The sequence below is a fragment of the Chrysochloris asiatica genome, unplaced genomic scaffold (assembly GCF_000296735.1).
Source record: "Chrysochloris asiatica unplaced genomic scaffold, ChrAsi1.0 scaffold00163, whole genome shotgun sequence".
Lineage (NCBI taxonomy): Eukaryota > Metazoa > Chordata > Mammalia > Afrosoricida > Chrysochloridae > Chrysochloris > Chrysochloris asiatica.
This window is the reverse complement of record NW_006408681.1, coordinates 149,579-177,437: the sequence shown is the minus strand read 5'-3', so window position 1 is coordinate 177,437 and position 27,859 is coordinate 149,579. Positions and strand designations below refer to the sequence as shown.

Sequence of the window (27,859 nt, the reverse complement as noted above, 5' to 3'; positions counted from 1 at the left end):
ATAAAATATATAGTAATTTATACCACCAAAGGGCACATTCTGCCAGTCTGCCTCCCTGCCGCCAGCTCTCAGTTGCTCTCTTTCCATGAATCTAGAGTCCTCAGCTGCTCCCTCTCCATGTCCCTATCTCTGCCTCCATCTCTGGTGGCGCTTCTTCTCTGGAGAAGGTCCCACATTCCACTTGTGTTCTTCTCCCTTGATGGTCCTAGGGTCCTCTTCACAGCCTTTCTTGAGATCTTTCAAAGTAGAAAGGGTAACAAGGTGCCTACAGAAAGATGCACATGAAATCTTGTGTTTGCTTGTGTGCAAGTGAGTGTGCGTATCCTGAGGTTGGTTAGATAGAAACTCTCACCAGGCCCTTGAGAGTCTATAGCTAAGGCTGGCTCTAGTCAGCACCCACGGGGGTTTTAGAGTAGGGTGGGTCCTGGGTCAGTGCTAGGCTGCCCACATTAGAATTTGCCACACCCTCCCCTTGCTTAGAGGCTTTAAAATAAGGTTTCGGACCCTAGGTGCAAAAAAGTCAACTCCCAGAGAGATCCTGATCACAGCCAGGTTTGGAAAATGAAAGAGCACCGGAGTAACCGCCCCCACCGCACCCCACCCCCCAATCACTCAGCACACCCAATACTTTTCCATTTTCTTTCTAACTTTAATTTCTATATTTCCAATTTGCAGACACGGAGATATATTCATGAACCATACTGAAAACTGGATTGGCTCTCAGTACAAGAAGGTGGTTTACAGGGAATACACCAATGGAGAATTTGTGGAAATCAAAGCCCGGCCACCACGCGAGCAACACTTAGAACTCCTAGGTATGGCTCAGATTCCAGATGTGTGCACACCTACACACATATCTCCTGTTTGGCATAAGCTTGACAAGGCTCGAGCAGAGCCAAGTAGCCTGGTTGCATTCATCTGAATGCAACATTCTTCTGTTCTTCATTACCAAGAAAAGTGCTGTGTGTTGTGTTTAGCTCTTGCCAGATAGCAGTTGGTGTCAAGTGGATTCTGACTTAGGATGACTTCTTGTTTGTCAGAGTAGAACTGCACTCCACAGGGTTGTCAATGGCTGGGTTTTTTTGAAGTAGATCACCAGGGCTTTCTCCCAAGGTGCTTTTGGGTGGAGTTGAATTTCCTTTTGGTTAGCAACTGGATGCTTTAACTATTTGCACCACCCAAGGACTCCTCATACTAAATAAGGGTCATGCTATGACTACCAGATAGTGCATAGACAGGAATCGACATCATCTATGCAGTCAAACAGGTATCTGTTATTCTGATGGTTCTTTCCCAGAATTCAATAGCTCACTCGTGCAGGCCTCAGTGGAGGCAGGAAATTTTAATCTGAAATATTTTAATACTTCAGAACAGTTGGCAGAGTGTATCACTTCTTCAACACCCTGAATTATCCATGCACATTGTCCTAACAGCATTCTATAAGGGTAATTATGAAGAAGGAAAAACTCCTTACACAAGAGGGACGCCTAGTGTCAAAGGTCTGGTTTCAGTGCTGAAGGCCCTGACTCATGGCCTTCTCAGAACCCACTGGACTTGTCTGCATACAGCCTCTGGGCTGTCTGATACCCTGAACAGCTTGGCCTGACTGCCAGATAACCTCTTAGGTTTCCCTCCAACTGGGAGGCATGAAATCTTTGTGAAGATTCTCTTAAAGCAAGGGGCTAATCGAGGTGACTTTTAAAAATTCTTTCCCATTTCTAGAATACAAGAAGCAAGGCTTTACACGGTGCTTTTTCATATTAAAATGAGGTACCTGACTTTTATCTTGATAAAATATTAAATGCCCCTCCACCCTCTCCCAAATTTCTACCACCTATTAATATTGGCATGGGAGCTTGTTTGTCTCACCAAATGAGTCAGTCCCAATAGGAACCAGGGGTGGATTACCCAATAATCAAGGTAAGTAGGAGCTTACTTCTGCTTACTAGTCTGTAGTGAACAGCTTCACAGATGGTCTATGGTGAAACCCATGTGAAATTGTTTACTACAGATTTATAAGCAAGCACAAGTAAACCCATGCTTACCTCTTTTACTGATAGTCCATAAAAACAGGCTATGATTGTGTAGGAAAAGTGCTGTGGGCTTGGAAGGGACAGATGCCAGTCATACCCAGATGCAGAATCTTGGATGTGCTGAAAAAAAATTGAAATTGTTTACTACAGATTAATAAGTAAGCAAAAGTAAGCTCATGCTTACTTTGCTTATTGGGTAGTCTGGGATTGATTGCAGCATTCATTTCTTGGAATTGTGTTTGTGTGTGCTGTGTTGTCAGAGCTCTGAAGCCTATCCTGCTGAGAGAATTGTCCCCTGAAAAAGCCCTGGTTTGGATCTGCTAAGTAAAACACCAACAGGATGACTTTATCAAAGGCAAACCCAGAGCCCAGGAGGCATGAGACCCATCCTCCCACCTTCAACAGTTCAAGAAGATGTAAAGCTGTTCACAGGGCACAATGCAGGGACAGCTCCACTCATTACTGGTCCCTGTGACCTATTGTAAATCAGAAGGCACCTATTGTAAATCAGTGGGGCATGCACAGGTTAAGTGGCAGTGAACATACAAGTTATCATTTCAATATGTGAGCACTCATGCATCTATCTGGAGCTCTACCCAAATTTACTGTTATAAACATGAATAGAATTTTCTTCTCTCCCTTCATCATTTAAAAAATGAATGCTTTTCTAAAACTTCCAGATTCATGCTAAATATTTACTTCCAAAAATTCTGAGGGTGTTTTTTGTTAACTTCTGTTGATTTCATTCCAGCTCACGGCACAAATAATTGATCACTCCCTTACTAGTCAAAAAGACACCTCTGAAGACCAGCCTGTGATCAGCAAGGGGGCTTCAAAAAGTTTGTGGAAAATGGAATGAAAAAATATTGGAATTTCCCCGCCCCATGAATTTTTGAAGCCCTTTTGTGTTTTAAAATCTCTAAGGAGCATTTCTACTCTAACTTACATGGGGTCTCCATAAGTCGACTTGACAGCAACTGGAATGAATGTAACCCTATCAGCTCATTGAGGTTGAACCAATTGTGACTCATAGAGCGATTGTACAGGTAGCACTGTCCCATAGACATTACAAAGCTGTATATCTTTACAGAAGACTGCCACATCTTTCTCCTGAACCACAGAACTTTCAGTTAGTAGTCAAGAGCTTAGCCACTGCACCATCAGGGCTCCTTGGAAAGAATGTTGTTGTTGCTAAGTGCCATTGAGTTAATTCTGACTCTTAGCGCCCCTGTATAGAGTTTCCGAGGAGCAGAGCAGTTAGTGGGTTTGAACTGCCTACCTTCCTGTTAGCAGTCCAATGCTTATCTTACAGTACCACATCAGGACTCCTGGAATGAATGTAGAATGCAGTAAATGCCTAAGACGAAAATTTAGGGATTATGTCTGATGTGCTTCCAAAATGAGAGTCTTTACTCTCCTTACTGCTGGTGGTAGCTAGTGAAGACCATCATGAATATGAAGATCTATCAATGTGGGGTTGTGGCTGGTGGGAACAGGCTCTCTCCTAACAGAAACATACTTTAGTGAGAAACCACTGAGGAGTGCACGACACTTCAAGGTATCCAAATATTGGGAAAGACTGTTTGATAGTCAATGAAATCACTGTATTGACTTTAAACAGGCACAGAGATATTTTCATTTCACTCTAATCTCTTAGATCACTGTGACACACACTATTTCAGTGGGTCCTTATGATTATTATGCCCATTTACAAGATAATGAACCATTCCCGATTTACTGAAAGCTATACACAGAGTGGATTACAATGGGAATCTCCACATTAGTAGACAAGGCTTGGCCTAGAGATTTTTCTCAGCAGTGGTAAAAAGTTTAAGCATTTAATATGTTTCAATGCACTGAATTTACCACTTTACCTATATTACCTTATTTATCCTTTAACATAACCATATAACAGAGGTGTCACTATTAAAACCCATTTTACAGATGAAGAAATTGAGACACAGAAAAGTTAGATCACTTCCCAAGTGACCAAGGTAGAACTTGAACCAGGCAGCCTAGTTACCAAACACTGTTGTTGTTAAGCTGAGTTAGTTAAGTTAGTTCTGACCCATAGCGACCAAACACTACGTGGCATTAAATCTATAACACAATATTGTCCTTTGAAGGAGATGCACTGGAGATGAAGCTAACTTTTCTTTTCTTTTATTTTGGCAAATATATATGAATTACACAATGTTTTAGAAGAGCAATGATAATGCACACAGACCTGTGTTTTCCCTCTAGGCCCAATGATTCATGCAGAGGTGGGTGATTCTATCCTGATCATATTTAAGAACAAAGCCAATCGGCCCTACTCCATCGCAGCCCAAGGTGTGGAGGACACGGATATTGGGAAGCAACTCCAAGTGCCCATCACAGAGCCAGGTAAGTTATACCAGAGGCCTGCTCTGTCCTGCTGAAGATACTTGGGAGAGTTTATTTCGATGTCAGTGTGTTCTAGCTACTTCCAATATGAGATCATCATTCATCCAATGGCCAAGTCTCCATGGCATTTCAAAGGTTCTGTTAGGGACTGCTAAGAGCAGGGAGCCATAATAATAGCTGACATGTATTAGCTTTCTGCCAGGTGCTTTATATTAAAAACAAAACAAAACAAAAAACTCATTTATTCTCACAAAAAACCATATGTCACCAAGTTTGACACCACTGATTATAATAGCCAGCTGCTGTCAGAGTCGAGTCTGACTTCTGGGGACCCATGTGTTACAGAATATAACTGCTCCATAGGGTTTTCTTGGCTGTAATTCATATGGATGCAGTTAGCCAAGCTTTCTTCTACGGAGTTGCTGGGTGGGCTCAAACTGCCAACCTTTAGGTTAGTGCTTAAATCAAACTGCTTATGCCATCCAGAGACCTTTTGATTTACACATATGAGGGAGTTTCAAAGGTTCACAGAAAAATTCCATTATGTTTTCATTCTATCTTTGCCATGAACTTTTTGAAGCTCTTTTGTGTGTATGGTATTGTATATTGTCAAGCTGGTTCTTGCTCACAGTGATCCTGTTTAGGGTTTCCAAGAGTGGCTGGTGGATTTGAACTGTCCACCTCGTGTTTACCAATCCAGTAGTACCAACAGTACCACATCAGAGCTCAAACGTATAGATAGATTATAATACATGCCCAGACTCTCTAATATCCCCCCAAAATGCCATCAATTGAATCTTGATATGCCATTGATAGCACATGTATTCTAATTTCAGATATATTGAAATGTGCAAAAATGTGCGCCCTATAATTGAAGAAATATGGTATTGTTAAGTACATTTAGCTGATTCAACATTAAGGCAGTGAGGGATAACTTACTTTGTACTAGGTCATCCACCACCCAAACTTACTAGGTCAGTGTGTTGTATTGTGGTGATTGTATGTTGCTATGATATTGGTGGAGTCCTGGTGTGGTGCTGTAGGTTAATGCCCCAGACTGCAAAGTCACTTGAATTGCAAGGTTGGTAGTTCAAGCTCACCACTGCTCCTTGGAAACCCTGTGGGTTGCTATGGGTCACAGCTGACTTGACAGCACTTAACAACAACAACAACAACATGATGTTGGAAACTCTGCCACTGGTATTTAAAATACCAGCAGGTCATCCATAATGGACTGATTTCAGTTGATTCTTTCAGACTAAGACAGACTAGGGAGAAAGGCTTGATGATCTACTTCCAAAACTTAGCCCATAGAAACGCAGTGAATCACAACAGAATATTATTTAATAGAATGCTGGAAGACGAGTCCTCTAAGTTGGAAGACACTCAAAATCCACAGTAGCAGCAACAGTGGGCTCAGATATACCAAGCAATATGAAGATGGTAGAGGATTGGGCAATGTGCACTCTGTTATACATGGAGTCACCTTAAGTCAGAACGGACTCAATGACAACTAACAATAAGATATTAGATCATATGTTAGAACAGAACAAGGGGATATTGTATAGTTTAAAATCAGGGAAGGTATACCTCAGGGTTGCATCCTTTAACCATACTTATTCAATCTGCTAAGCAAATAATCCAAGAAGTAGAATATTTGAAGAAGAACACAGCATTAGGATTGGAGGGAGGCTCATTATCAACCTGCAATATGCAGATGACACAATGTAAAGAAAAAAATCATCACAATTAGACCAGTAAACAACATCATTGTAAACATAGAAAAAGTTGAAGTTGTTAAGGATTTCTTTTTACTTGGATCCACAATCGGTACTCATAGTAACAGCAGTCAAGAAATCAAAGGACATATTGCATCCTGCAAATCTGCTGCAAAAGACCCCTTTAAAGTGTTAAAGAGCGAAGATGTCACTTTGAGGACTAAGGTGTACCTAACCAAAGTCATGGTATTTTCAATCACCTTATATGCATGTGAAAATGGGACAACAAATAAGGAAGATTGGAGAAGAATTAATGCATTTGAACTGTGGTGTTGGCAAAAAAAAATGTGAAAAATACCATGAACTGCCAGAAAAACAAACCTATCTGTCTTGGAAGACGTATAGCCAAATGCTCCTTGGATGAGAGACTTAGTTTTATGTACTTTGGACATGAAGGGACCAGTCCCTGGAAAAAGGACATCATTATTGGTCAGGTGGAGAATTAATGAAAAAGAAGACCCCCAAGGAGATGAGTTGACATAGTGACTGGAACAATGGGCTCAAACACAACCACTGCCAAGATGGAGCAGGACCAGGCAGTGTTTTGTTCTGGTGTGCATGGGGTCCCTATGCATTGGAGCTGACTCAGTGGCACCTAACAACAACAACAACGATAGCAACAACTTTGACTCCAGAAACTGCTCTTAACGACACATTTTTCTCAAGAAGTTTAAAACTAGGGGTAAAAGAAGACAAGATAAGTCATTTCAGTCATAATGTAGACTACACATGTAGAGGTGGTGAAGAATTTCAAAATATTATTGGAAGGTTTTATGAGTTTGTGAAGACTAATTAGTAGGAGCAATTAAGGAAATGAGCAATTAGGGAAGACTATAAAGAAGATAGGACTTCAGTTGGATTTGAAAAGACACATTGAAGGGAGGGGTCTCAGAATTTGAGGAACTTCTCATAATATTTGCACAGTTGAAGAGTGCTTTTAACAAATGTTAAGAACTACTATGACCTCCAGTCTTGAAATTGATAACAATTATAGGCATAATTACAAGGGACTTCTATTTTATTTTACATCCTATATGTAATAACATTGTTGTTGTTAAGTGCCACCAACTCAGTTCTGACTCACAGTGACCCACTATAGGTTTTCTGAGGAGTGACTGGTAAGTCTGAACCACCACCTTTGTGGTTCAAACTGACCTTGTGGTCCTGTGCTTATCCTACAGTGCCACACCAGGACTCCACTATAATAATTATGATGCCATTACAGTAATTACAGTAAAGGTTATATAAACTTAAAAATGTATACAGATGCATCATAGGAAAAGAAGAAAATAGTCTAATGCATCAATAGAAAACATAACAAGATACTTGCATAAAGGAAGATGCAGGGGAAGGAAAATCTTTATTGAACTGATTTCAACTTCTCCCATTATCCTTTGTCCCCATATTAGAAACCTATGCTGTTTCAAGAAAACTCCCATGAATATCCTACATGATCATCTATAGGGAAAGTGTCAAGTAAATTTTGGAATATCCTTACAGTGGAATATTATCCAGCCACTAACTGATATTTAAGAAAACTTTTATGAGAGGAAAAAAACATAGTATCAATGTAAACAAAATACAAGTACAGAATAAAAAAGGCTAGAAAGTAAATTAAGTCAAAAGATTAATAATGGTTTTATCTTTTGAGAGGCAATTAGGGTGACATTCGATTGTACTTAATATGTTTTATGCTTGTAAGATTTTCTGCCATGGTTGCAGAAAGAAGAAGAAGAAACTAGTGAGAGTTTGCAATACTCCCCTAATGATTCCGTTAAGAAGCCACGGTTGAGAGGGCATGGTGATTAAAACCTAGGTGCTCAAGGATAGCTCTGGAGAGGAAGAAATGAAATTTGAGGAGAAAACAGAGAGAGATAAAATAAGGCCTCATTTCTGAGTACACATCAGTTGATAATAAAAAATAGCAAACCATGGAAGGAAGAGTTGGCCATCTGCTTCTCTAATGACTACAGCTTAGAAACCCCTGTGGGACAGTTCTACTCTGTCACATGGGGTTGCTCTAAGTGGAAATCAACTCAGTGGCACTTAGCAACAGGAAAGATGAAATCTGAAATGAAAAATTTGCCATTTTGTATGAAATCAAGACGTGTTTAATGGGGACTTTTCTAATGAATGGGTAATTCTCACTAGCAATAATCATTGACCACAGTATACAAAGACCACTTTGTACTTTTCCAGGTAAATCATCTGGAACAGAAGTAACACTAGTAAATCCTTTTTGTGTTCTCTCATTTTTATTTCAGGAGAAGTAAAAACTTACCGATGGAATATCCCTAAAAGGTCAGGCCCTGGGCCCTCAGACCCAAATTGCATTCCATGGGTTTACTATTCGACAGTAAACTTTGTGAAGGTAAGATGGATGATCAATCAAAATGCTTAAAATAATATGGCTTTAAGCTGACTAGTCAACTCATCACAATTTGGGTGGGAATGTATAAAGGTGTGTAATGATTTACAAGACTCCTGGTGTGGGGCTGTAGAATCAGCACTGGACGGTGAACCACAAAGTCAGTGCTTCAAACCCACCAGTAGCTCCTTGGAAACCCTATAAAGGGTTGCTATGAGTTGGAATCAATTCCATGGAACTTAGCAACAACAAATGATTTAAATGATCAAACAATCTTATTAATATCACATGCAAGTAAAATTTTGCTGAAGATAATTCGAAAATGGTCGTAGCAGTACATTGACAGGTGGTGATTGTGGTGGTTTACCATCAAGTTGGTTCAGGCGCACAGCGACCCTGTATAGATTTTCTGAAGTAGTACATCTTTATGGGAGCAGAAAGCCTCATCTTTTCTCCCAACGCAAGCCAGATTTAGAAAACACAGAAAGAGATATAGCATTGCTGATATCAGCTGGATCTTGACTATAAGTAGAAAATAACAGAAAAACGTTTTAAGTTAAGTTCTGTCAAGTCAGTTCCAACTCATACATCCAACTGCAGAGGGTTTCCAAGGAGTGGCTGATAAACTCGAACTGCCAGTCTTACAGTTCAAATCGAACTTACAGTCCAGCACGTTAACCCACAGCACCTCACCAGCATGCCAGAAGAATGTTTGCTTGCATTTAATTGACTAAGTAAAGACATTTAACTGTGTGAACCATAACCAACTATGAATAATATTGTGAAGAATGGGAATTTCAACACATTTAATTGTGCTCATGAAGATCTGTACATTGACACAAAAGCAGTCCAACAGAACAAGGAGTATTACATGGTTTAAAGTCAGAAAAGGAGTATGTCAGGATTTGTTTCATCCTTTCACCTTATTTATTCAATCTGCATGCTGAACAAGTAATCTGAGAAACTGGATTATAAGAAGAAGAATGTGGCATCAGGATTGGAGGAAGATTCATCAACAACCTGATATATATAGATGAGGACTTCTGGTGTGGCACTGAAGGATCAACACTGGACTGAAAACCACAAGGTCAGCAGTTCAAATCTACCAGTGGCTCCTCAGAAACCCTGTACAGGATTGCTATGGGTCGGGATCAACTCAATGGCACTTAACAACAGTTTATATATATGAAGGAGTCCTGGTTTGAACTACAAGGTCGGCAGTTCAAACTCAATAGTCGCTCCTCAGAAACCTTAAACAGACAACAACAAATATGTAGATGAAAGCAGCCCTGGTAGCACAGTGGATTATGAAATGGGCTGCTAACCACAAGGCCAATCCGTGAGAAAAAGATGAGACTGTCTGTTCCCATAAAGATTTACAGCCTCAGAAACCCCATACAGGGTCTCTAAGAGTTGGTACTGACTCCACTACCATCATATGTAGATGACAACATAATCTTGCTGAGATTGAAGAGGACTTGTTGCTGAAGATCAGACACCTTAGTATGGGTTACAACTCAATGGATAGAAAACAAATATCCTCACAACTGCACTAATAAGTAATATCATCACAAATTGAGCAAGGATTGAAGTTGCCAAGGATTTCATTGTACTTGACTCCACAATCAATGTTCATAGAAGTAGCAGGCAAGAAATTGAATGATGTATTGCATTGAGCAAATCTGCTGCAAAAGACCTCTCTGAAATGTTAAAGAGCAAAGATGTCACTTTGAGGAGTAAGGTGTGCTTGGCCAAGCCTTGATATACTTAATCACCTCATATGCATGTAAAAACTGGACAATGAATAAGAAAGACGGAGATGGAAATGATTCATTTGAATTATGATCTTAGCAAAGAATATTGAAAGTACCATGGACTGTCAGAAGAACAAACAAATCTGTGTTAAAAGGAGTGCAGTCAGAATGTCCCTTAGAAGTAAGGATGGTGAGACTTCATTTCATGTACTTTGGACATGTTGTCAAGTGTGACCAATCCCTGGAAGAGGGTGTTATGCTTGGTAAAATATAGGGTCAGAGAAAAACAGAAAGACCGTCCCCCTAGATGGACTGACCCAGTGATATAACAATGGGCTTAAATATAACAATTGTGAAGATGGTGCTGTACTGAACAGTGTTTTCTGTTGTGTATAGGATCACTATGAGTCAGAGTGAACTTGATAGCACAGAACAGCAAGGACTTAAAACAGTGATTTCAACCATGACTCCCCAGCCCAATCTAACCCTGCCCATTCATTTATATTATCAGTGGTTGAGTTGAATAGTTGCAAAGTCAGAAGTATTTACTATTTTGCCCTTTTCTGGAAAAAAGTTTACTGATTCTAATTTAAACTATGGGGGTTGGGGGAGTAGAAGGGGAGAACAAATCTCCCAGGTTTCTATTACTAAATTTAGAATGTATAAGGTAATTTGAAGTCAAAGAGAGTATGTAAATAAATAAGAAAATAAATATATCTTTGAACATAATTTACACCATGGTTATGAACATGTGAAGTCTAACAATTGTAAAGATATTACTGAGTCCTGGTGTGGCACTGTAGGATAAGAAGTTGGCCACAAGGTCAGTTTGAACTATAAGGTTGACAGTTCAAACTCACCAGCTGCTCCTCGGAAACCCTATGAGTTGGAACCGACTCGACGGCACTTAACAAAAACAACAACCAATGTTACCAGGGCATAGGGAAAGAAAGCACATTCCAACTATAGTAGTCAGATTTACAAAGCTATTTAAATGATTAATAGTCTAACGTCACTTAGGCAAAGATTCAGTACTGAATATGATGAGTCACATATGTGCATGTAAAATAAATACAGTCTTTAATTACACATCATAATCCAAAGTCCAAACTAAAGTCTTATCTGATATAAAATGTAAGTATTGCTCATTAGAAAAAAAAAAAAAGTGAAGGATTATCTTATTTTAAATAAATAGACAACTTTCATTAAAGTCCTTGATTTGAACCAGATAGTGTTAGAATTCAGGAATTAGACATATAAGAACACTTTTAGAAACAAACTTAAAAACTTTACATACTGGAGTTATGGGAAACCCATATTTATTTTTTCATGTGTCCCAGCAAATATTTATTGCACACTTGGTATGTACAAAGGCCTCTGGCAAGTACTGTGGGAATTGCACTATTCCTGTCTTAAAGGAACTTATAACTTTTTTTTTAAAGTTTTTATTATGGTATTTCGTTTCATTGCAATGATTACAATCTCTTCCATGCATCATCATTCAACAGCATTTGCTTCCATTCCCTCTTTTTTGTTTTTTTATTTACACCCAAGCACTCAGGAATATATAACCATTCAGACAACCAAAGGAACTTATAACTTTGAGTGGAAAATAATGTATGTCCAAGCTATGAGTTGGAACCCACTTGATGGCACTTAACAATAACAACAAACATTAGAAATATAATACAGCTCTGTGTCTGAGTACCATGAATATGGTGTACTTCCGGGATACGATAGGAGGCATTGGAAAGAGTTTAGGGAGAGCATTATGAGCAAAGAGGATGATAAGAAAGTGTAAACTGTATTTGGGAAATGTTGAGAGTCTATTTAGCTGTCCTGTAGGGTACAAAATGAGAGCGTTGGGAGAACTAAAGCTAGAAAAGTTCATTGGGGAGCATATGGAGGGATTTAAGGATTATACTTTATTCAGTGGGGTGAGTCAGAGATCAATGAGGAGTTGATTTCTAATCCAGAGCGAGGCCTAGACTCATGGCAGAGGGTATGGAAAGGAAATCACAGAATGATGAGGCATTATGAAGGGAGGAAGGGAGTGGAAGGAAAATTCAGCAGAACTCAGCCCTCGAAGCTTACCTTGTAGTAATTTTCAGATACTCTCCTAAATATTCATGAAGATCACCTTGATTCTTCAGGGTTTCCTTATACTTATTTTCATGGCAAATAGTCTTTTTACAATGACAATCATATTAAACACTTGATCTATGTTATTAACTTACTTGAAGGCTCTTCTAATTCCATTTATTTTTCTTTCAGGATACATACAGTGGTTTGATGGGTCCTCTGATTACATGTAGAGAAGGAGTATTGAATGACAAGGGAAGAAGAAGTGATGTTGACTATGAATTTGCTCTCTTGTTTTTGGTATTTAATGAGAATGAATCCTGGTATCTGGATGATAATATTAAGAAATATCTCAATAAAGATCCACGAGATATTAAGTACACTGATGATTTTGAGGAGAGCAACAAAATGCACGGTATGTCAAGAGTTTAAAAAGAAGACTGTTATTGGGTTACACACATACAAATCCTAGAATTGTGAGAAGTCCCCTGCTTCCTTTTCTTAGCTTTTCCTCATACCCAGTGGCTCTTGGTCAGAAGATAATCCTGTAAAGTTCTCCTTCAGAGTGAGGGAGCCTGCTCCATGTTTGACTGGCAGTGAGATCCTTAAGGTTTGGTCTAACTGCCTTAGGGAATAGCTCTGGTAGCTTAGTGGTTACAAGTCAGGCTGCTAACCGCAAGGTCAGCAGTTTGAAACTACCAGCTGTTCCATGGGGAAAAGACGAGGCTTTCTATTCCGGTAAAGATTTACAGCCTCAGAAACCCCATGCAGATGACTCCATGGCACATCACCACTACCACCATTCCTGGTTATGGAGTCTGGTATGGCACTGTGCATTAATGCCGAACTTCTAAGTTGGTTTGAACTGCAAGGTCAGTGGTGCAAGCTCACCAGCTGCTCCTTGGAAACCCTACACAGGTTCACTATGAGTCGAAACCAACTCGAGGGCACTCAACAACAACATCCCTGGTGTGGTGCTATAGGATAAGCACTGGACTGGAATGTCAGTTAGAACTACCAGGTCAGCAGCTCAAACTCACCAGCTTCTCCTTAGAAATTCCCATATACAGGGTTGCTTTGAGTTGAAAATAGCTCAACAGCACTTAATAACAACAACAACAAAATCCCTGTAAGAAGCCCTAGTGGTACAATGTTTAAATTACTTGACTGCTAGCTGAAAGATTGGCAGTTTGAACCCACCAGGGGCTCCAAGGAATAAAATAATTTTATTGGTTATCTGCTTCCATTAATATTACAGCCTAGGAAGCCCCGTGTTCAAATTGGCACAGCCATACTCTCCCACAAGACCTTTTTTCATTTAAAATTTTTATTGTGAATTGAATGGATGTTTGCAGAGAAGATCATCAGTTTTTACATTCAACAAATCATACATGTTGTTTCATCTCAATGCAACAATAGTTACCCCACTTCTCTGTGGTTCTTATCGCCATTCGATCCTCCCTCCAATGCCTTCTTAACTGTGTCCTTAGGTAAAGTATCCCTTGTGATCATACCTTACTAGTGTTGTTGTCTCCACCATACCTGTCTACTGTGTGACTGAAAATTCAGTTATGAGGTTGTTTTCCATTCCTGACCTAAAGAGTGACTGAGGGCCATAGTCTTGGGTTCCTCCAGTCACTCTTTGTGCAGAAAGTATGGTTTTGTTTTTGTTTTTTTTTTAATAATTTTGAGTTTTATTCCACATTTTCTCCCATTCTGTTCAGGACCTTCTAATATGATCCCTTCCAGAGAAGTTGGGAGTGGTAACCAGGCACTATCTAATTCTTCAGGTCTCAGAGTGATGGTGACTGATGTTCACCTGCTCTATTGGTCCATTGGACTAGTTGATTCCAAGCATCTGCAATTTTCAACACTCTTCTTTCTTCCACACTTGGAGAGACAAAGAGTTGCACCTTAGAAGGCTGCTCATGAGCTTTTAAGATCCCAGACGCTACTCACCAAAGCAGAATGTAGATTGTTGTCTTTTTAGACTATGTTACGCCAGTTGACCTTGGTGTCCCCTAAGACCACGGTACATAACACACAGAATAAAAAGCCAATAGAAAAAGGAAGCCTGGGAGTTGCCACCACATAAACTCACCCTTGATTTGATCATTGTTAGGTTAACGGGCTCAATCTAAATTAAGCTTTTCTTTTAAAGATTCAGTCAAGTTTAGGTATTTTCTCCAAATTGCTTGTTGTGTGCCATCAAGTCAATTCCAACACATAGTGACTATATAAGTCAGAGAAGAACAGTCCCATATGATTTTCCAGGTTGTCCTGGTGTGGTGATGTAGGATAAGCACTGGGCTACTAACTGAAATGTTGGTAGTTCAAACCCACCAGCCACTCCTTGGCAACCCTATACAGGTTGTTATGAGTAGGAACTGATTCAATGGCACTTAACAACAACAATTTCTACAGGAGCAGAATGTGCAGTCTTTTCTCCACAGAGCCACTTGTGGGTTTGAAACAGCTAGCTACCTTTAGTTAACAGTTGAGCACTTAAACATTGTGCCACCAGGGTTCCTTTTGCTCCAAACTCATACTCAGAAAGCCAGCTATTAAGGATAGAGTTTCTAACTCATTCTGTTTTAATTTATAGAAATTTGATTTTTTTGTATCTTACTCTGCTCATCTGTAAACTAAAAAAACATTCAAACTCACTACCATTGAGCTAAATATGACTCATAACGACCCTATATTGGGTTTCAGAGGCTGTAAATCTCTACGGGAATAGAAAGTCTAATTTTTGAAAGTCTCACTGCCAACCTTGTGGTTTGTTATTTTTAAGTGTCGCCAAGTTAAGAACCGCTGACCTTGTGGCTCAAACTGACCTTGCAGTTCAGCGCATTATCCTATAGCGCCACACCAAATCTGCCAACCTCACAAATGAATTTGTGATCCATTTCCTAGTGTGATAGATTTTATTGTTGCTGAATCAACAAGCAAAATTAGTCACTTACAAAATAAACTACCATTTATTTTTTCTGGTTCTCTGTGTACAGTAATCTGAATTTGGGGCCTTAAAACTGTGGGACATTCGTATATATTGTTACACGTTTCCCAGGCTAATGAAAATATTGATCACCTAAAGGTCTTGAATCATTTCTAGAACCCAATTTAGCAATATGTGTGTCTCCTCACTAATCAAAGGCTATTTTTTGTAATCTTCCTAGCTATAAATGGGAAGATTTTTGGGAATCTCCATGGGCTCATAATGTATGAAGATACAATGACAAACTGGTATTTGTTAGGACTTGGCAGTGAAGTGGACATACATACCATCCATTATCATGCTGAGAGCTTTCTTTTCAAAGTAAGTATAAAGAAAATGTGTAGAAGGAGATTTTTTTAAACTAGTCAATTCAGTGCCATTCCACCATGAAATAAAAGGGGACTTCAAAAGTTCATGGAAAAATGGGATAAAAAGATAATGGAATTTTTCCATAAATGATGTGAAGACATCTTGCTGTGGTGCTGTAGGATAAATACTGGACTGATAACCACAAGGTCAGTGGTTCATACCCATAAGCCACTCCTTGGAGACCCTATACAGGGTTGCTATGAGTCAGAACTGACTCCATGGCACTTAATAACAATAAACATCAATATACGAGTGTTACTTAGCTATAGTGCTTGTAAGAGGTGGTGATTCATATTAGAGAATGGAACAAAATGATGTAATTATACCCTTCCCATGGTAGATATTTCTCAATATGTATACAAGGAGGCTTCAAAAAGTTCGTGGAAAAATGGGATTAACAAGATAATGGAATTTGTCCAAGCGTTCTTTAAAGTTCCTTTGTATGTATTTTATTATGCTTGTAAAAACTCTCTGATCTTCAGATGAGAGTTTTTATGTCAGTTCTATGGGACTTACCCCTCTGGTAATGGTGTTCTTATCACCTTGGATTATGCTGTTAATATTGTATATGAAAGCACTCAGAGTATTGGGAGCTTTTTCTTTGTTTATTGTTATAAAATATAGATAATACATTTGCCAGTTCAATATTTTTCACATGTGCAATTTGTTAACTGCATCAATCATGTTGTACAACCCTCACTAACATCCATTGCTAAATTTCCCCATTATCATAAACAGAAATTCAATGCTTTGGGAAAGCACCAATCATATTTGGTTCCTCTTCCTGATGCTTTCTATTTCTTTTCTTTCCCCCTTCTCTGTGTGCTCAACTAACAGAATAGCGTATCCAATAAAGCAGATATTTTTAGCTCTGAGTTGGTCCCCCAAACCTTATCGTGACATTTGTCCTAGTAATCTGGGCTGGACCATGTGTGACCTTCTGCCTCTCCAGCATCAAACTGAACTATATGGGTGGTGCCAGTTGTACAGCAGAGTCACCCAAAGAACAAATGATCAAACAGACTGCCAGGCCCCTCCCTAGACCTGCTGTATGAGAATCTCCAGGAGTAAGGTCCAGATCATCTGTCTACTCAAGTTCTCAGTGCCATCTGCAAGGAAGTAAAATAGCAAAGAATAATCATATCTAATCTGTGGGGGAAACCGGAGCTGATCCTTCTCTAAATATACAGGAATAAATAGCAACTCTCATAAAACCGCTAATAATCTCTTCCCTCTGTATATTTATTCTATTATCAGTTTAGGACACCAAGTGTGAGCCTATGATGGTGACATGTTGTTTTCAGAATTTGGGTTTTTCAAACAATATTTTTAAAAGTGTGTTAAAAATCTAAAAAGAGTTGTTGTCATTAGGTGCCATCAAGTCGGTACCGACTCATAGTGACCCTATGCACTGCCTGTCCTGCACCATCCTCACAATTGTTGCTACGCTTGAGCCCACTGCGGCTACCACTGTGCCAGACCATCTCGTTGGGGGTCTTCCTCTTTTTCTTCGAACTCCACTTTACCAAACATGATATCCTTCTCAAGGGACTGGTTCCTCTTGATAATATATCCAAATTATGAGAGATGACATCTGGGTGTCCTGGCTTCCAAGGAGCATTCTATGGCTGTACTTCTTCCAACACAGATCATATTAGATATAATTATGTCAAATTACATAATTATATCCAATATGTTTGTTCATTGGGAGTCTTTGGTACTTTCAATATTCTTTTCCAACACCATAACTCAAATGGATCAATTCTTCTACGGTTTTCCTTATTCACTGTCCAACTTTCGCATGCATATGAGGCTATTGAAAAACAGTAGTGAACTAAAATATCAAACATTATTATCTCACAGTTTCTCTGGGTCAGGATTCTGGCAGTAGCTGGGTGGTTCTGATTCAGTTTCTCATGAAGCTGTGATGAAGACATGTCAGACAAAGCTGCAGCTACCAGAGATTTAACTAGAGGATCTGCTTACAAACACACTCGTGGCTACTGACTGGAGGCTTCATTTCCTTGCCATGTCGATATCAACAGAGTAACCCAAATATAGAGAGAGGGGGCCTAAGACAGAAGTCATAGGCTTTTATAACATAATCTTAGAAGTGGCATGCCACTTCTTCCACCATATGCTATTGGCCATATAGGTCAATGTCATATAATAGGGAGGGGACTACAAAGATTAAGAATACCAGGATACAGTGATCATGAAGGGAAAACACTTGCTAGACTAATCTTGCTACCAGCAAGCTGGACTGGCCTAGCAGCTGGGGTTTCCCAAAATGGAAAAAGTTGGGTAAAATAAATGATAAATGAAAGGAAGGAGAAACCATAGTTAAAGGTAAAGGAATGGATTATGCAGTGAAAGAAACCTAACATTATGCTACTATCTTGAGGGAGACATAGAACAAAGAAATAATCTCTTAGTTAAATTTTGTCAGAGGCCAGAGAGAGTGAAGCCAAGACAACTGCTGAGAACCTGAGCAGATCATATGGATACTTGTAATAGACCTGAATGTCTCGTACCTGAGTAACCTCACCCAGGAACTCTTTTGCCCTATTGAACAACTGTTTTGGATTGGCAAAATGACTAAAAAGGGGAAGTTAATCTTGCAAGTATGAAAGGATCAATGTCTAGAAGAGCCAGGGGGTGGCCTGTGATACAGTGAATTACTTAATATGGACCTTCTAGTCATAGTCTTTGCTACTCCAACATAATGATTGGGTGAAATTATGCAAATAACATGCTGTGGTTCACCAAAGGGATTGGAAAGCTTGCTTCTAATGCAGTAAGGTATATGGAGCCTGTGATAGTTAAGATGATGTGTCAACTTGACTTGACCATGATTTTAAGTGATTTGCAAGTTGTGTTATTTGACAGTTATATAATTATCTCCATTTTGTGATGTGCCTCTATTCCTGTGCTTTTGGTTCCATTTGGGAGTGAGTTGTCTGTTACGTTATTGAGACAGGATTGTGATGGGAAACATCTTGAGGCACTCCTATAAGAGTCACACCTTTACTCTAGTCACCATTTTTCAGACCTTTGTACCATCCTGCTCAAGTTTTGGGAGTTTTCTTGAGGGTACGGTCTGTGTCCAATATGTATGAATGCTATGGCGAAGTTTTTTCTCTTGCCCTGGATCCTGCATCTGGCCTGGATCCTAATCTGACCTCTGGTTCCTGGAACTTGAGTTAGCAGTCTGTTGTCTTGCCTGCCCATTTGGGTTAGTCTTTAATCAGCCCCTGCAACTGCCTGAGATAGAAGTCTGACTCACAGATTTGCAATTTGCCAGCCTCTCTAACTATGTGAGCCATTTTCTTGACAGTTCATGAGTTCTGTGACATGTTGCAGTGAATTACAGAACCAAAGAATTAGAGGAAGAGTACTGAGGGGAGAAGGAATTGTTGATGTTGAAGATGATGAAGTGGTGTAGCAGTTAAGAAAAGTTGGACATTTGTGACGTAGGAACTAGCTAGTTTTATGCTGATCCTTCTAAAACAAATTATTCATACAATCATTGAAAACCCTTTGGTGCATACTTCTATTTTAACACATATGGGGTTGCCATGAGTTGAAATTGACTTGGTGTCAATTGGATTTTAAAACAGAAAGAAGGAAATAGAGAAAACAGCAGAAATCAGCATAATTGCAAGTCCAAACACAACAGAGAGAAATCAATGAAACCAAAAGTTGGTTCTTTGAAGAACTCAATAAATTTCATAAACCTTTTGGTAACCAGACTCACTTCCATTCATGCTGGTTAAGGCTACATACATGAGTGGGCTATCTTGACTAGTAGGCAGTTTAGCAGTATTCCCTGTCAACCCCAATTTTACCAGATGGGAGGGTAGGCACAATATATCCCATCAGGTCTGTGGGAATTCTTATGTACAGGTTCAAGACATATAATCTCTTGCTTAGGGTCTCCCCTGCTTCTGGTACCCACATTGGTCCAGAAGTGGGTATATCAATGGTCCAGAGACTGCAGCATCTAGCAGGAAAAAAAGCAAGTTTAGGTGATGTGGGGGAGAACTCTACAGGAATGCCAGCATCCTCTCCTACAACCTCTTCCTGAGTTTCCCAGAAAAGCATAGGAATCTGACCAGTGGTCACCCCTACTTTGCTCCAATTGAGTGTGATCACACACTCATGAAAGCATATGAGCCAACCCTTCATGTCTTTATCTTTTTTCACCCCGTTTTAGATAACATATTTTGATAGTTCATTCCAATTCTTATCCAACCATTACTCTGAGATGATATTCAACATGATATGTCCACTTAATATGATGTTTCTTGGCTCATTGCTACAGTCTGTGAGCTGTAAAGTGTATTCCTGGGTTTGATGAAATATAACTGGATGGCCCAAATTGCTACAGTATCTTTTGTACCAATTCACTGATGGTGTTTTTAGCATTTGCATCTATAGCTAGACAATCAAAGCCCAATCCAGAGTAAGTATCTATTCTTGTGAGGACCTATTTGTAGCCACCTGGTGCCACTGGCATAGTTGGTTCAATAAATCAACTTGCCACCTATGTGCAGGGCATCTCCCCTGGAGAATCTGCCTCACAGAGAATCTGCCATCTGCTACCTCTGTTGTTCTTACTGGCAGACAGAGACGTCTTTATCAGCATTTTGTTTCTCAGAGGGTCAAGACAGATGTTTCTAGATTCAGCCCACCTCTGTACTACTGCAATGCATTTAGGTCTGCTCATTTTATGGGCCCAATTGGTGTACAAACAGGTTCATTTGCTGATTCCAATCATCTACTTATCCAAGGAGGGGGTTCTTCTAATGGGTATCACCATGTCCTATTCTAACATCCCCTGTGGAGTCCCACAGGGCATTCTATAGGTTCACGCCCCATAAGTATCCTACTGGTGGTAGTGGTGTGCCATGGAGTTTGTTCTGACTCATAGCGACCCTGCATAGGAAGCTGTAAATCTTTACAAGAGCAGAAAGCCTCATCTTTCCCCTGCAGAACTGCTGGTAGTTTGGAACTGCTGACCTTGAGATTAGCAACCTGATTTGTAACCACTACACCAGAGCTCCTTATGCATCTCATTAACAGTCTAATATATTTCATTGCCCATTTACCTGACAATAGAGCTAGGCTGCTGGCCACTGCCCATGAATTGGTTAAAAACCCAAATGTATGCTGTTCTTACCTTCTTCAACCAGGATCTTTCTACCTACTGTTCTTAATACAGCAGTTTTCCCCATCAAATATTGTCCATGTTCCCTGGAACTGCCATCTGTGAACCAAACAGCCTTTTGCTGCTCAGCAGAAAGTTGTTCATAGGGCATCGTCCATGTGGCAATGGGCTCTGGTAGCTTCTCAGGTGGTTCCAGGGTAGGACCGACAAGAAAAAAAGCTACCTGCTTATGGATATGGTGGGTGCCTTTCCACATTCTCCTAGTCATTTGCTCTTGCATGAACAATTTCCATTTTATTATAGAACTATTTGGGGTACCACTTTCCTTATTAGAATGCTACTTTGACATCACCCAAAACATTATGTACTGACGTTTCAAAAGTAAATTGCATGCCTTTGTTTTGAGGCACATCTGGGTGGATCCAAACTTCTAATCTTCTGGTTAGCACCTGAGTACATTAACCATTTGAACCATCCAGGAACTGCTCCTTCTACTTAATGTGGGTTCATTTTGTTCCTTTTTTTCTTCTTTTGTGACTGAGCAAAGGAAATCCCAGTCTGCACTTTTTGTTTTCTGCAGATAGATAAGTCTTACCGAGAAGATGTGTATGATCTTTTCCCTGGGACATTCCAAACCATCGAACTGTATGCAGATCACCCAGGGACATGGCTGCTACACTGTCATGTGTCTGACCATATCCATGCTGGGATGGAGACCACCTACACGGTCCTCCGCAACATAGGTATTGTTGTCTGTATGTCATGTTGAGTGATAGTGTCAGGCTTCCCGTAAACCCTGAAAAAGGAGGCCTGAAAAAAGCCCACATACAGCCCCCAAGAGCTCAGTGAAGGAGATACATGTGTCAATATGGAACCACAATAGAACGACCTGTGTCATTCTAGAGTACAGAGTGCAGGCTTCAGGGGAAGCAGTGGGAGGAAAGGGCTAACAGTTGACGGGTATGAGACCTTGCCTTCATAGAGGCCATGAGGCTTGAACTGGATCTTAATAGATGAGCAGAAGCTTGGAAGGTGGGTGGGGTAGGAACAACATATGTACTGGCAGGAAGCAAAATAATGAGAATCCAAGAAATGACTGGTGGGATTCAGACCTCACTGATCAAAAAGAACTGAAATAACTTACATCATAAAAATAATGTCTTCTGCTGGTTTATTAACAATCAATTTATCTTCTGTGTTCAGACAACAGGGTTCCTTACTCTACCAGGTCTCCTTCTGAAGAAGAAGAAGCTCATCCCGTCCCTGTCCCTGGGCCCTCTGATGGTAATGATAACCCTCTTCTCTATGCTGAATGTAAATGCCGAAACATTTCATTCCTCCGGGAGAGGCAGAGGAGGACACCTCAGTTTTCTATGAACAATTTTACTGTGGTAAATATACGAGGGGGCCTCAAAATGTTTGTGGAAAAACAGAATGAAAAGAATGGATTTTTCCACAAATTTTTCAACATCCCTTCGTATATAACAAAGTATTTGCTATTTTAACCACTTTAAGTGTACAGTTTAATGATATTGATTACCGCAATCCATTTCTATCTCTTTTGGAGTCTTGGTGTGGCACAATAGAATAAGCGCTGGATTGTTAACCTCAAGGTTTGTGGTTCAAACCCACCAGCTGCTCCTCAGAAACCCTCTACAGGGTCACTGTGAGTCAGAACCAACTCGATAACACTTAAACAAGCAACAAGCCTTTCATAGATCTTTTCATCACCCCAAACTTGCTTTTCTTTTTCACAGAAGAACCTGGTAAGGAGGAGGTCTATTTTTTTGGCAAGAATCTGGGTCCCAGAGGAGCCAAAGCAGCCTTGGTCATCCTTTTTCTCATCGGACTGGCCCTTGTGATATCCACGCTGGTTCTCTCCCTCAGACTCCGCTCTGTGCGGAAGCAGATGGCATACCAGGTCGTCCAATCCTGTGCTCTCCCCACGGATGCTCTGTGAATCGCCTAGCCTTCCTCAGACCGGAACGGGTGAGGTTCCACAGCTGGATGGCCGATGGCAGCCGACAGGGAAATTGGACCATGGCAATGTTCATCAAGGAAGGTTGACACTGTATCCAGGGTCAGCCATCTGATCCTCTGGAACATAATCCAAAGCAATTTGCTTTTATTTATTTCTGAAAATGGGCTGTGAAGAATTCTCAGGTATAAAATACAGAAAAATAGAAATTGGCATGACTGAGAAACGCTGACTCTTAGTCTAGTCTCTGAATGAGTTCACTGAAGTGGAGGGACTCTCTGAAAGATACCTTTATTTGCATTTTTCATAATCCTTAGATTAGGCATTGTTTCCTTTGCTAACCGTCAAAGTTTCCAGATGGATAACTTCTAGAAAGTTATAGTACCTCAGCCATCTAACTTGAAGCACCCTGATTTCTTAACACAGAATAGAAGCTGATTCCCACTGTTGTTCTGGTCGGGGGTGGGGCAGAAAAAGCTTTCTAAGGGGTTCATGTAAATGTCTACGTCAGTATTTGCTCATAGAATTTGGCTAAATGAATATTTGGATTCTTTAACCCACTCTACTGGCCTTTCCCACTTTTATATCAATAGCCTATACACTGTTACAAAAGGTATTTTTAAAAATTGTTAAAGCATTTTTTTTTAAATTGCTGCTGTTTTTATGCATACCTATAGTGATACTTGAAATGTTTACAACTCACTTCATGTTATTTGTTTTTATGATGTTTTTGTAACAATGTCTGAATTTTCAACAATCGAATGGAGAATTTGTATTTCTATTTCAGAATCAGGGAGTGTTGAAATTTGTGAATTAGAAGGCTTGTTTCTCCCACTGAGAGCCAAGGAGTTCTCAAACATTAGTGGGAACTTCTAAAGAAAAGGGAAGCTTTGCAGAAAGAGAGTTCAGGCTTGACTCCTGAGTCTGGGTTTTCATTCTGTTAGGTGAATCTTTCCAAGTTTCCATCTCCAACAAAAGAAAAACAGTATCATCAGATGAGAAACACTGGGAGGGATCATCAGTGGACTAAGGGGAGAAGAGAGCTCATAAAATCCTAGATTTCATGCTTCTTTCTGGAAGACACCACCCTTTATTAAAGGGAAGAAAGAAGAGGGAAGGCATATGGAGAAGGGGATGGCTCAAAAAAAAGCGATGCTTGCGTGGCAGGCAATTATTTCAACTAGGAAGTCAGCTTTGAAGATAAGTATTAAAGTTTTCAAGAATCAAAAGCAAGAATAAAATATTGAACAGTTAAACTCAACCTGACCAGGCAATTCACATTCTCTATACAGCATGCCTAAAGCTTAGGTGTAAGATAGATAAAAGCAACATTGTTTATTACTAGACAAGAAATCCCCTGCGATGGCAGATAAGTGATTTTAGTACATCTGCCTTTGCAATAGACTCTTTGAATGTCCAGGTGAATGGGTAGAACCTAAGAAATACCCTGGTGGAGGGACCTTTTACACTTTCTCATTTTCATCTTGGTGAGGGGAAAAGGGTAATTTTATAGAAGCTACTGCCTTATACAAAACTGTATGTAGATGCCATTAGTTCTGTCCGTAGTTTGTCTGAATGTCATTATCAAACAGGGAACCCAAAAGATTTTGAAATCCAGCCTGCTAACCACTAGCAATGTGATTCTATAGTATGTGCTAGACAGTTTTCATACATGTGTAGGCTGTATAGTTATATACTAATAATTATGATGTATGCCTTATTTATGATAAACCCATGTCTGTCAAGTTGATTCTGACTTATAATGACCTTGTAGGACAGAGTAAAACTGTCCCATAGGGTTTCAAAAGCTGTAAATCTTTTTGGAAGCAGACTGTCACATCTTTCTCCTATGGAACGGTTGATTGGTTCGAACTGCTGACCTTTCCTTAGCAGCTGAGTGCTTAACCACTGTGCTACCAGGGTTCCTCTTTTAATAACCCACCATTAGAAAGACCACAAATTGTTTGGTTATAAGTTTTTGTTTTTGTTTTTTTGTCTTTTCACTTAGTTTATTTTTTTAATGAAAACAAAACCACAAAGTAGTTTACACCATTTCTCTATTTAATAAAGTTTCACATATGATACAATGGCTATTTTCATTATTTCTTTCATTCCAGATTAATTGCCATTAGTTGACATTGAGTTCGTGTTTCATGGCTACCTCATACAACTGAACCAAACATTGCCTAGTCCTACACCAGCTTCACAACTGTTGGTGTACTTTAATCCATTGTTCCAGTCGCTACATATTTTGAGTGACTTCTAACCTGTTATTAAATTTCATCCAGTCGGTTCCAACTCATAGCGTCCAGGCTATAAATCTTTACAATAGCAGAGTGGCTGGTGGGCTCGAACCTCAGACCTGGTGGCTAGCAGTCCAGTGCTTACATCCTACAGCATCACCAGCGTTCCATATCTTCCATATTGTTGTTGTTAAGCGCTCTCCAGTCAGTTCTGATTCACAGTGACCCTATACGCAACGGAACGAAACACTGTCCATTCCTGCACCATCCTCAAAATAATTGTAAAGTTTGAGCCCGTGGTTGCTGTTACTGTGCTAACCCATTTCATTGGGGGTCTTCCTTTTTTTGCTGACCCTTTACTTTTACAAGCATAATATCCCCCTCAAGGCACTGGTCCTCCTGATAGCATGTCCGAAGTATGAGAGACCAAGTCTCACCATCCTGGCTTCTAAGGAGCATTCTGGCTGTACTTCTTCCAACACAGATTTGTTTATTCTTTTGGCAGTTTATGGTACTTTCAGTATTCTCCTCTAACACTAAAATGCAAATGTATCAATTCTTCTATAGTCTTTCTTATTCATTGTCCAACTTTCATTTGCATATGAGGCAACTAAAAATACCATAGCTTGGTTTAGGTGTACCTTAGTTCTCAAAATGACATCTTTGTTCTTGAACACTTTAAAGAGGTCTTGTACAACAGATTTGCCCAATACAATATGTCATTTGAATTCTTGACTACTGTTTCCATAATTGTTGATTGTGGATCCAAGCAAAATGAACTCTGATAACTTCAATCTTTTCTCCATTTATCATGATGTTATTTATTGGTCTAATGGTGAGGATTTTCTTCTTTACATTGAGGTACAATCCATACTGATGGCTGTAGTCTATGATCTTCAATAGTAAGTATTTTAAGTCCTCTTTCTTTCCAGCAAGCAAGGAATGAGTTTTCTTTCAATGCAGATGCCATGTTCTTCTTCATATATTTGCTCAGCATACACATAGAATAACTGTGGTGAAAGAAGGCAACTCTGGCACACACATTTCCTGATTTTAAACCATTCAGTATCCCTTGTTTTGTTTGAACAACTGCAAATGTACAGGTTCCTCATGAGCACAAATAAATGTCCTGGAATACCCATTCTTCATAAAGTTATTCACATCTTGTAATGATCTACATAGTTGAAAGCTTTTGCATAGCCGATAAAGCACAAGAAAACACCTTTCTGGCAATCTCTACTTTCAGCCAAGATCTGATATCAGCCATGGTACCCCTCATTCTATGTCCTCTTCTGAATACAGCTTGAATTTCTGGCAGTTTCCTGTGATGTACTGCTGCATCTGTTTTTGAATTACATTCAACAAAATCTTATTTGCATGTGGTATTAATGATATTTTTAAATGATTTCGTTATTCTTTTGGGTTATCTCTCTCTGGAATGGACACAGATATGGATCTCTTCTAATCAGTTGGCCAGATAGCTGTCTTCAAAATTTCTTAGCATAGATAAGTGAGCACCTCCAGTGGGTCATCAGTTTGTTGAAAGATTGCAGTTTGTATTCTCTCAATTCCTAGAGCCTTGTTTTTTTGTTTTGTGTTTTGATTTTGCTAATGTCTTCAGTGCAACTTAGACTTCTTCCTTTAGTACTACCAGTTCTTGATCCTATGCTACCTCTTGAAATGGTAAGCATCAATCATTTCTGTTTGGTATATTGACTCTGTATACCTTCCATCATCTTTTGATGCTTTTCTGCATCATTCAATATTTTGCCCATAGAATCCTTCTATATTGCAAATGAAGGCTTGAATTTTTTTCTTAAGTTCTTTCAGCTTGAGAAATGCTGAGCGTGTTCTTTCCTTTGGTTTTCTAATTTCAGGACTTTGCGATTTTGTCTTTTTCAGTTGTCCTTTGAAATTTTTTGAAACTTTACCTTCCTGCTTCTTCCATTCACTTTAGCATCTCTGTGCTCAAGAGCAAGTTTCAGACTCTCTTACCCATTTTGGTCTTTTCTTTCTTTCTTGTCTTCCTAATTACCTTTTGCTTTCGTCCTGTATAATGTTCTTGATGTCATCCCACAGCTCTTCTTGTATTTGGTCATTAGTGTCTGTTGCATCAAATCTGTTCTTGAGATGGTCTCTAAATTCAGATGGGTTATGCTCAAGGTCATGTTTTGGCTTTTGTGGACTTGTTTTCATATTCTTCAGCTTCAGCCTGAACTTGCATATGAAAAATTGATGATCTGTCCCACCGTTGGCTCTTAGCCTTATTTTGACTGATGATATTGAGCTTGTTCACCATCTCTTCCCACAAAAGTAGTCAATTTGATTCCTTTGTATTCCTTCTGTGAGGTCCATGTGTATAGTCACCTTTCATGTTGTTTCTAAAAAGTATTTGCAATGAATAAGTCATTGGTCTTGTAAAGTTCTATCATAAGATCTCCAGCATCAATTTCTATCACCACGGCCATATTTTCCAACTACTGATCCATCCTTTTTGTTTCTAACTTTCACATTCTAATCACCAGTAATTATTAATGCATCTTGACTACATATTTGATTAATTTCAGACTGAAGAAGTTGGTAGAGTCTTCAGTTTTATTAACACTGTCTTTAGTGATTGGTGTGCAAATTTGAATAATAGTGGTATTAACTGGTCTTCTTTGTTGTTGTTGTTAAGTGCCATTGAGTTGGCTCTGACTCA

The 27,859-nt window shown here is 39.5% G+C and overlaps 1 protein-coding gene across 1 annotated transcript in view; it reads left to right on the top strand.

Moving 5' to 3' along the window:
* The window catches only part of HEPHL1 (hephaestin-like 1), a 109,148-nt gene extending 86,251 nt beyond the window's left edge, over nucleotides 1-22,897 (top strand). Inside the window, exons 13-20 of the mRNA XM_006871198.1 lie at nucleotides 676-815; nucleotides 4,278-4,418; nucleotides 8,461-8,567; nucleotides 12,593-12,815; nucleotides 15,580-15,719; nucleotides 21,518-21,680; nucleotides 22,141-22,221; nucleotides 22,695-22,897. Of these exons, the coding sequence (XP_006871260.1) occupies nucleotides 676-815; nucleotides 4,278-4,418; nucleotides 8,461-8,567; nucleotides 12,593-12,815; nucleotides 15,580-15,719; nucleotides 21,518-21,680; nucleotides 22,141-22,221; nucleotides 22,695-22,897 (1,198 nt within the window). The remainder of the gene's footprint in view (nucleotides 1-675; nucleotides 816-4,277; nucleotides 4,419-8,460; nucleotides 8,568-12,592; nucleotides 12,816-15,579; nucleotides 15,720-21,517; nucleotides 21,681-22,140; nucleotides 22,222-22,694) is intronic.
* The last annotated feature ends 4,962 nt before the right edge of the window (nucleotides 22,898-27,859 follow it).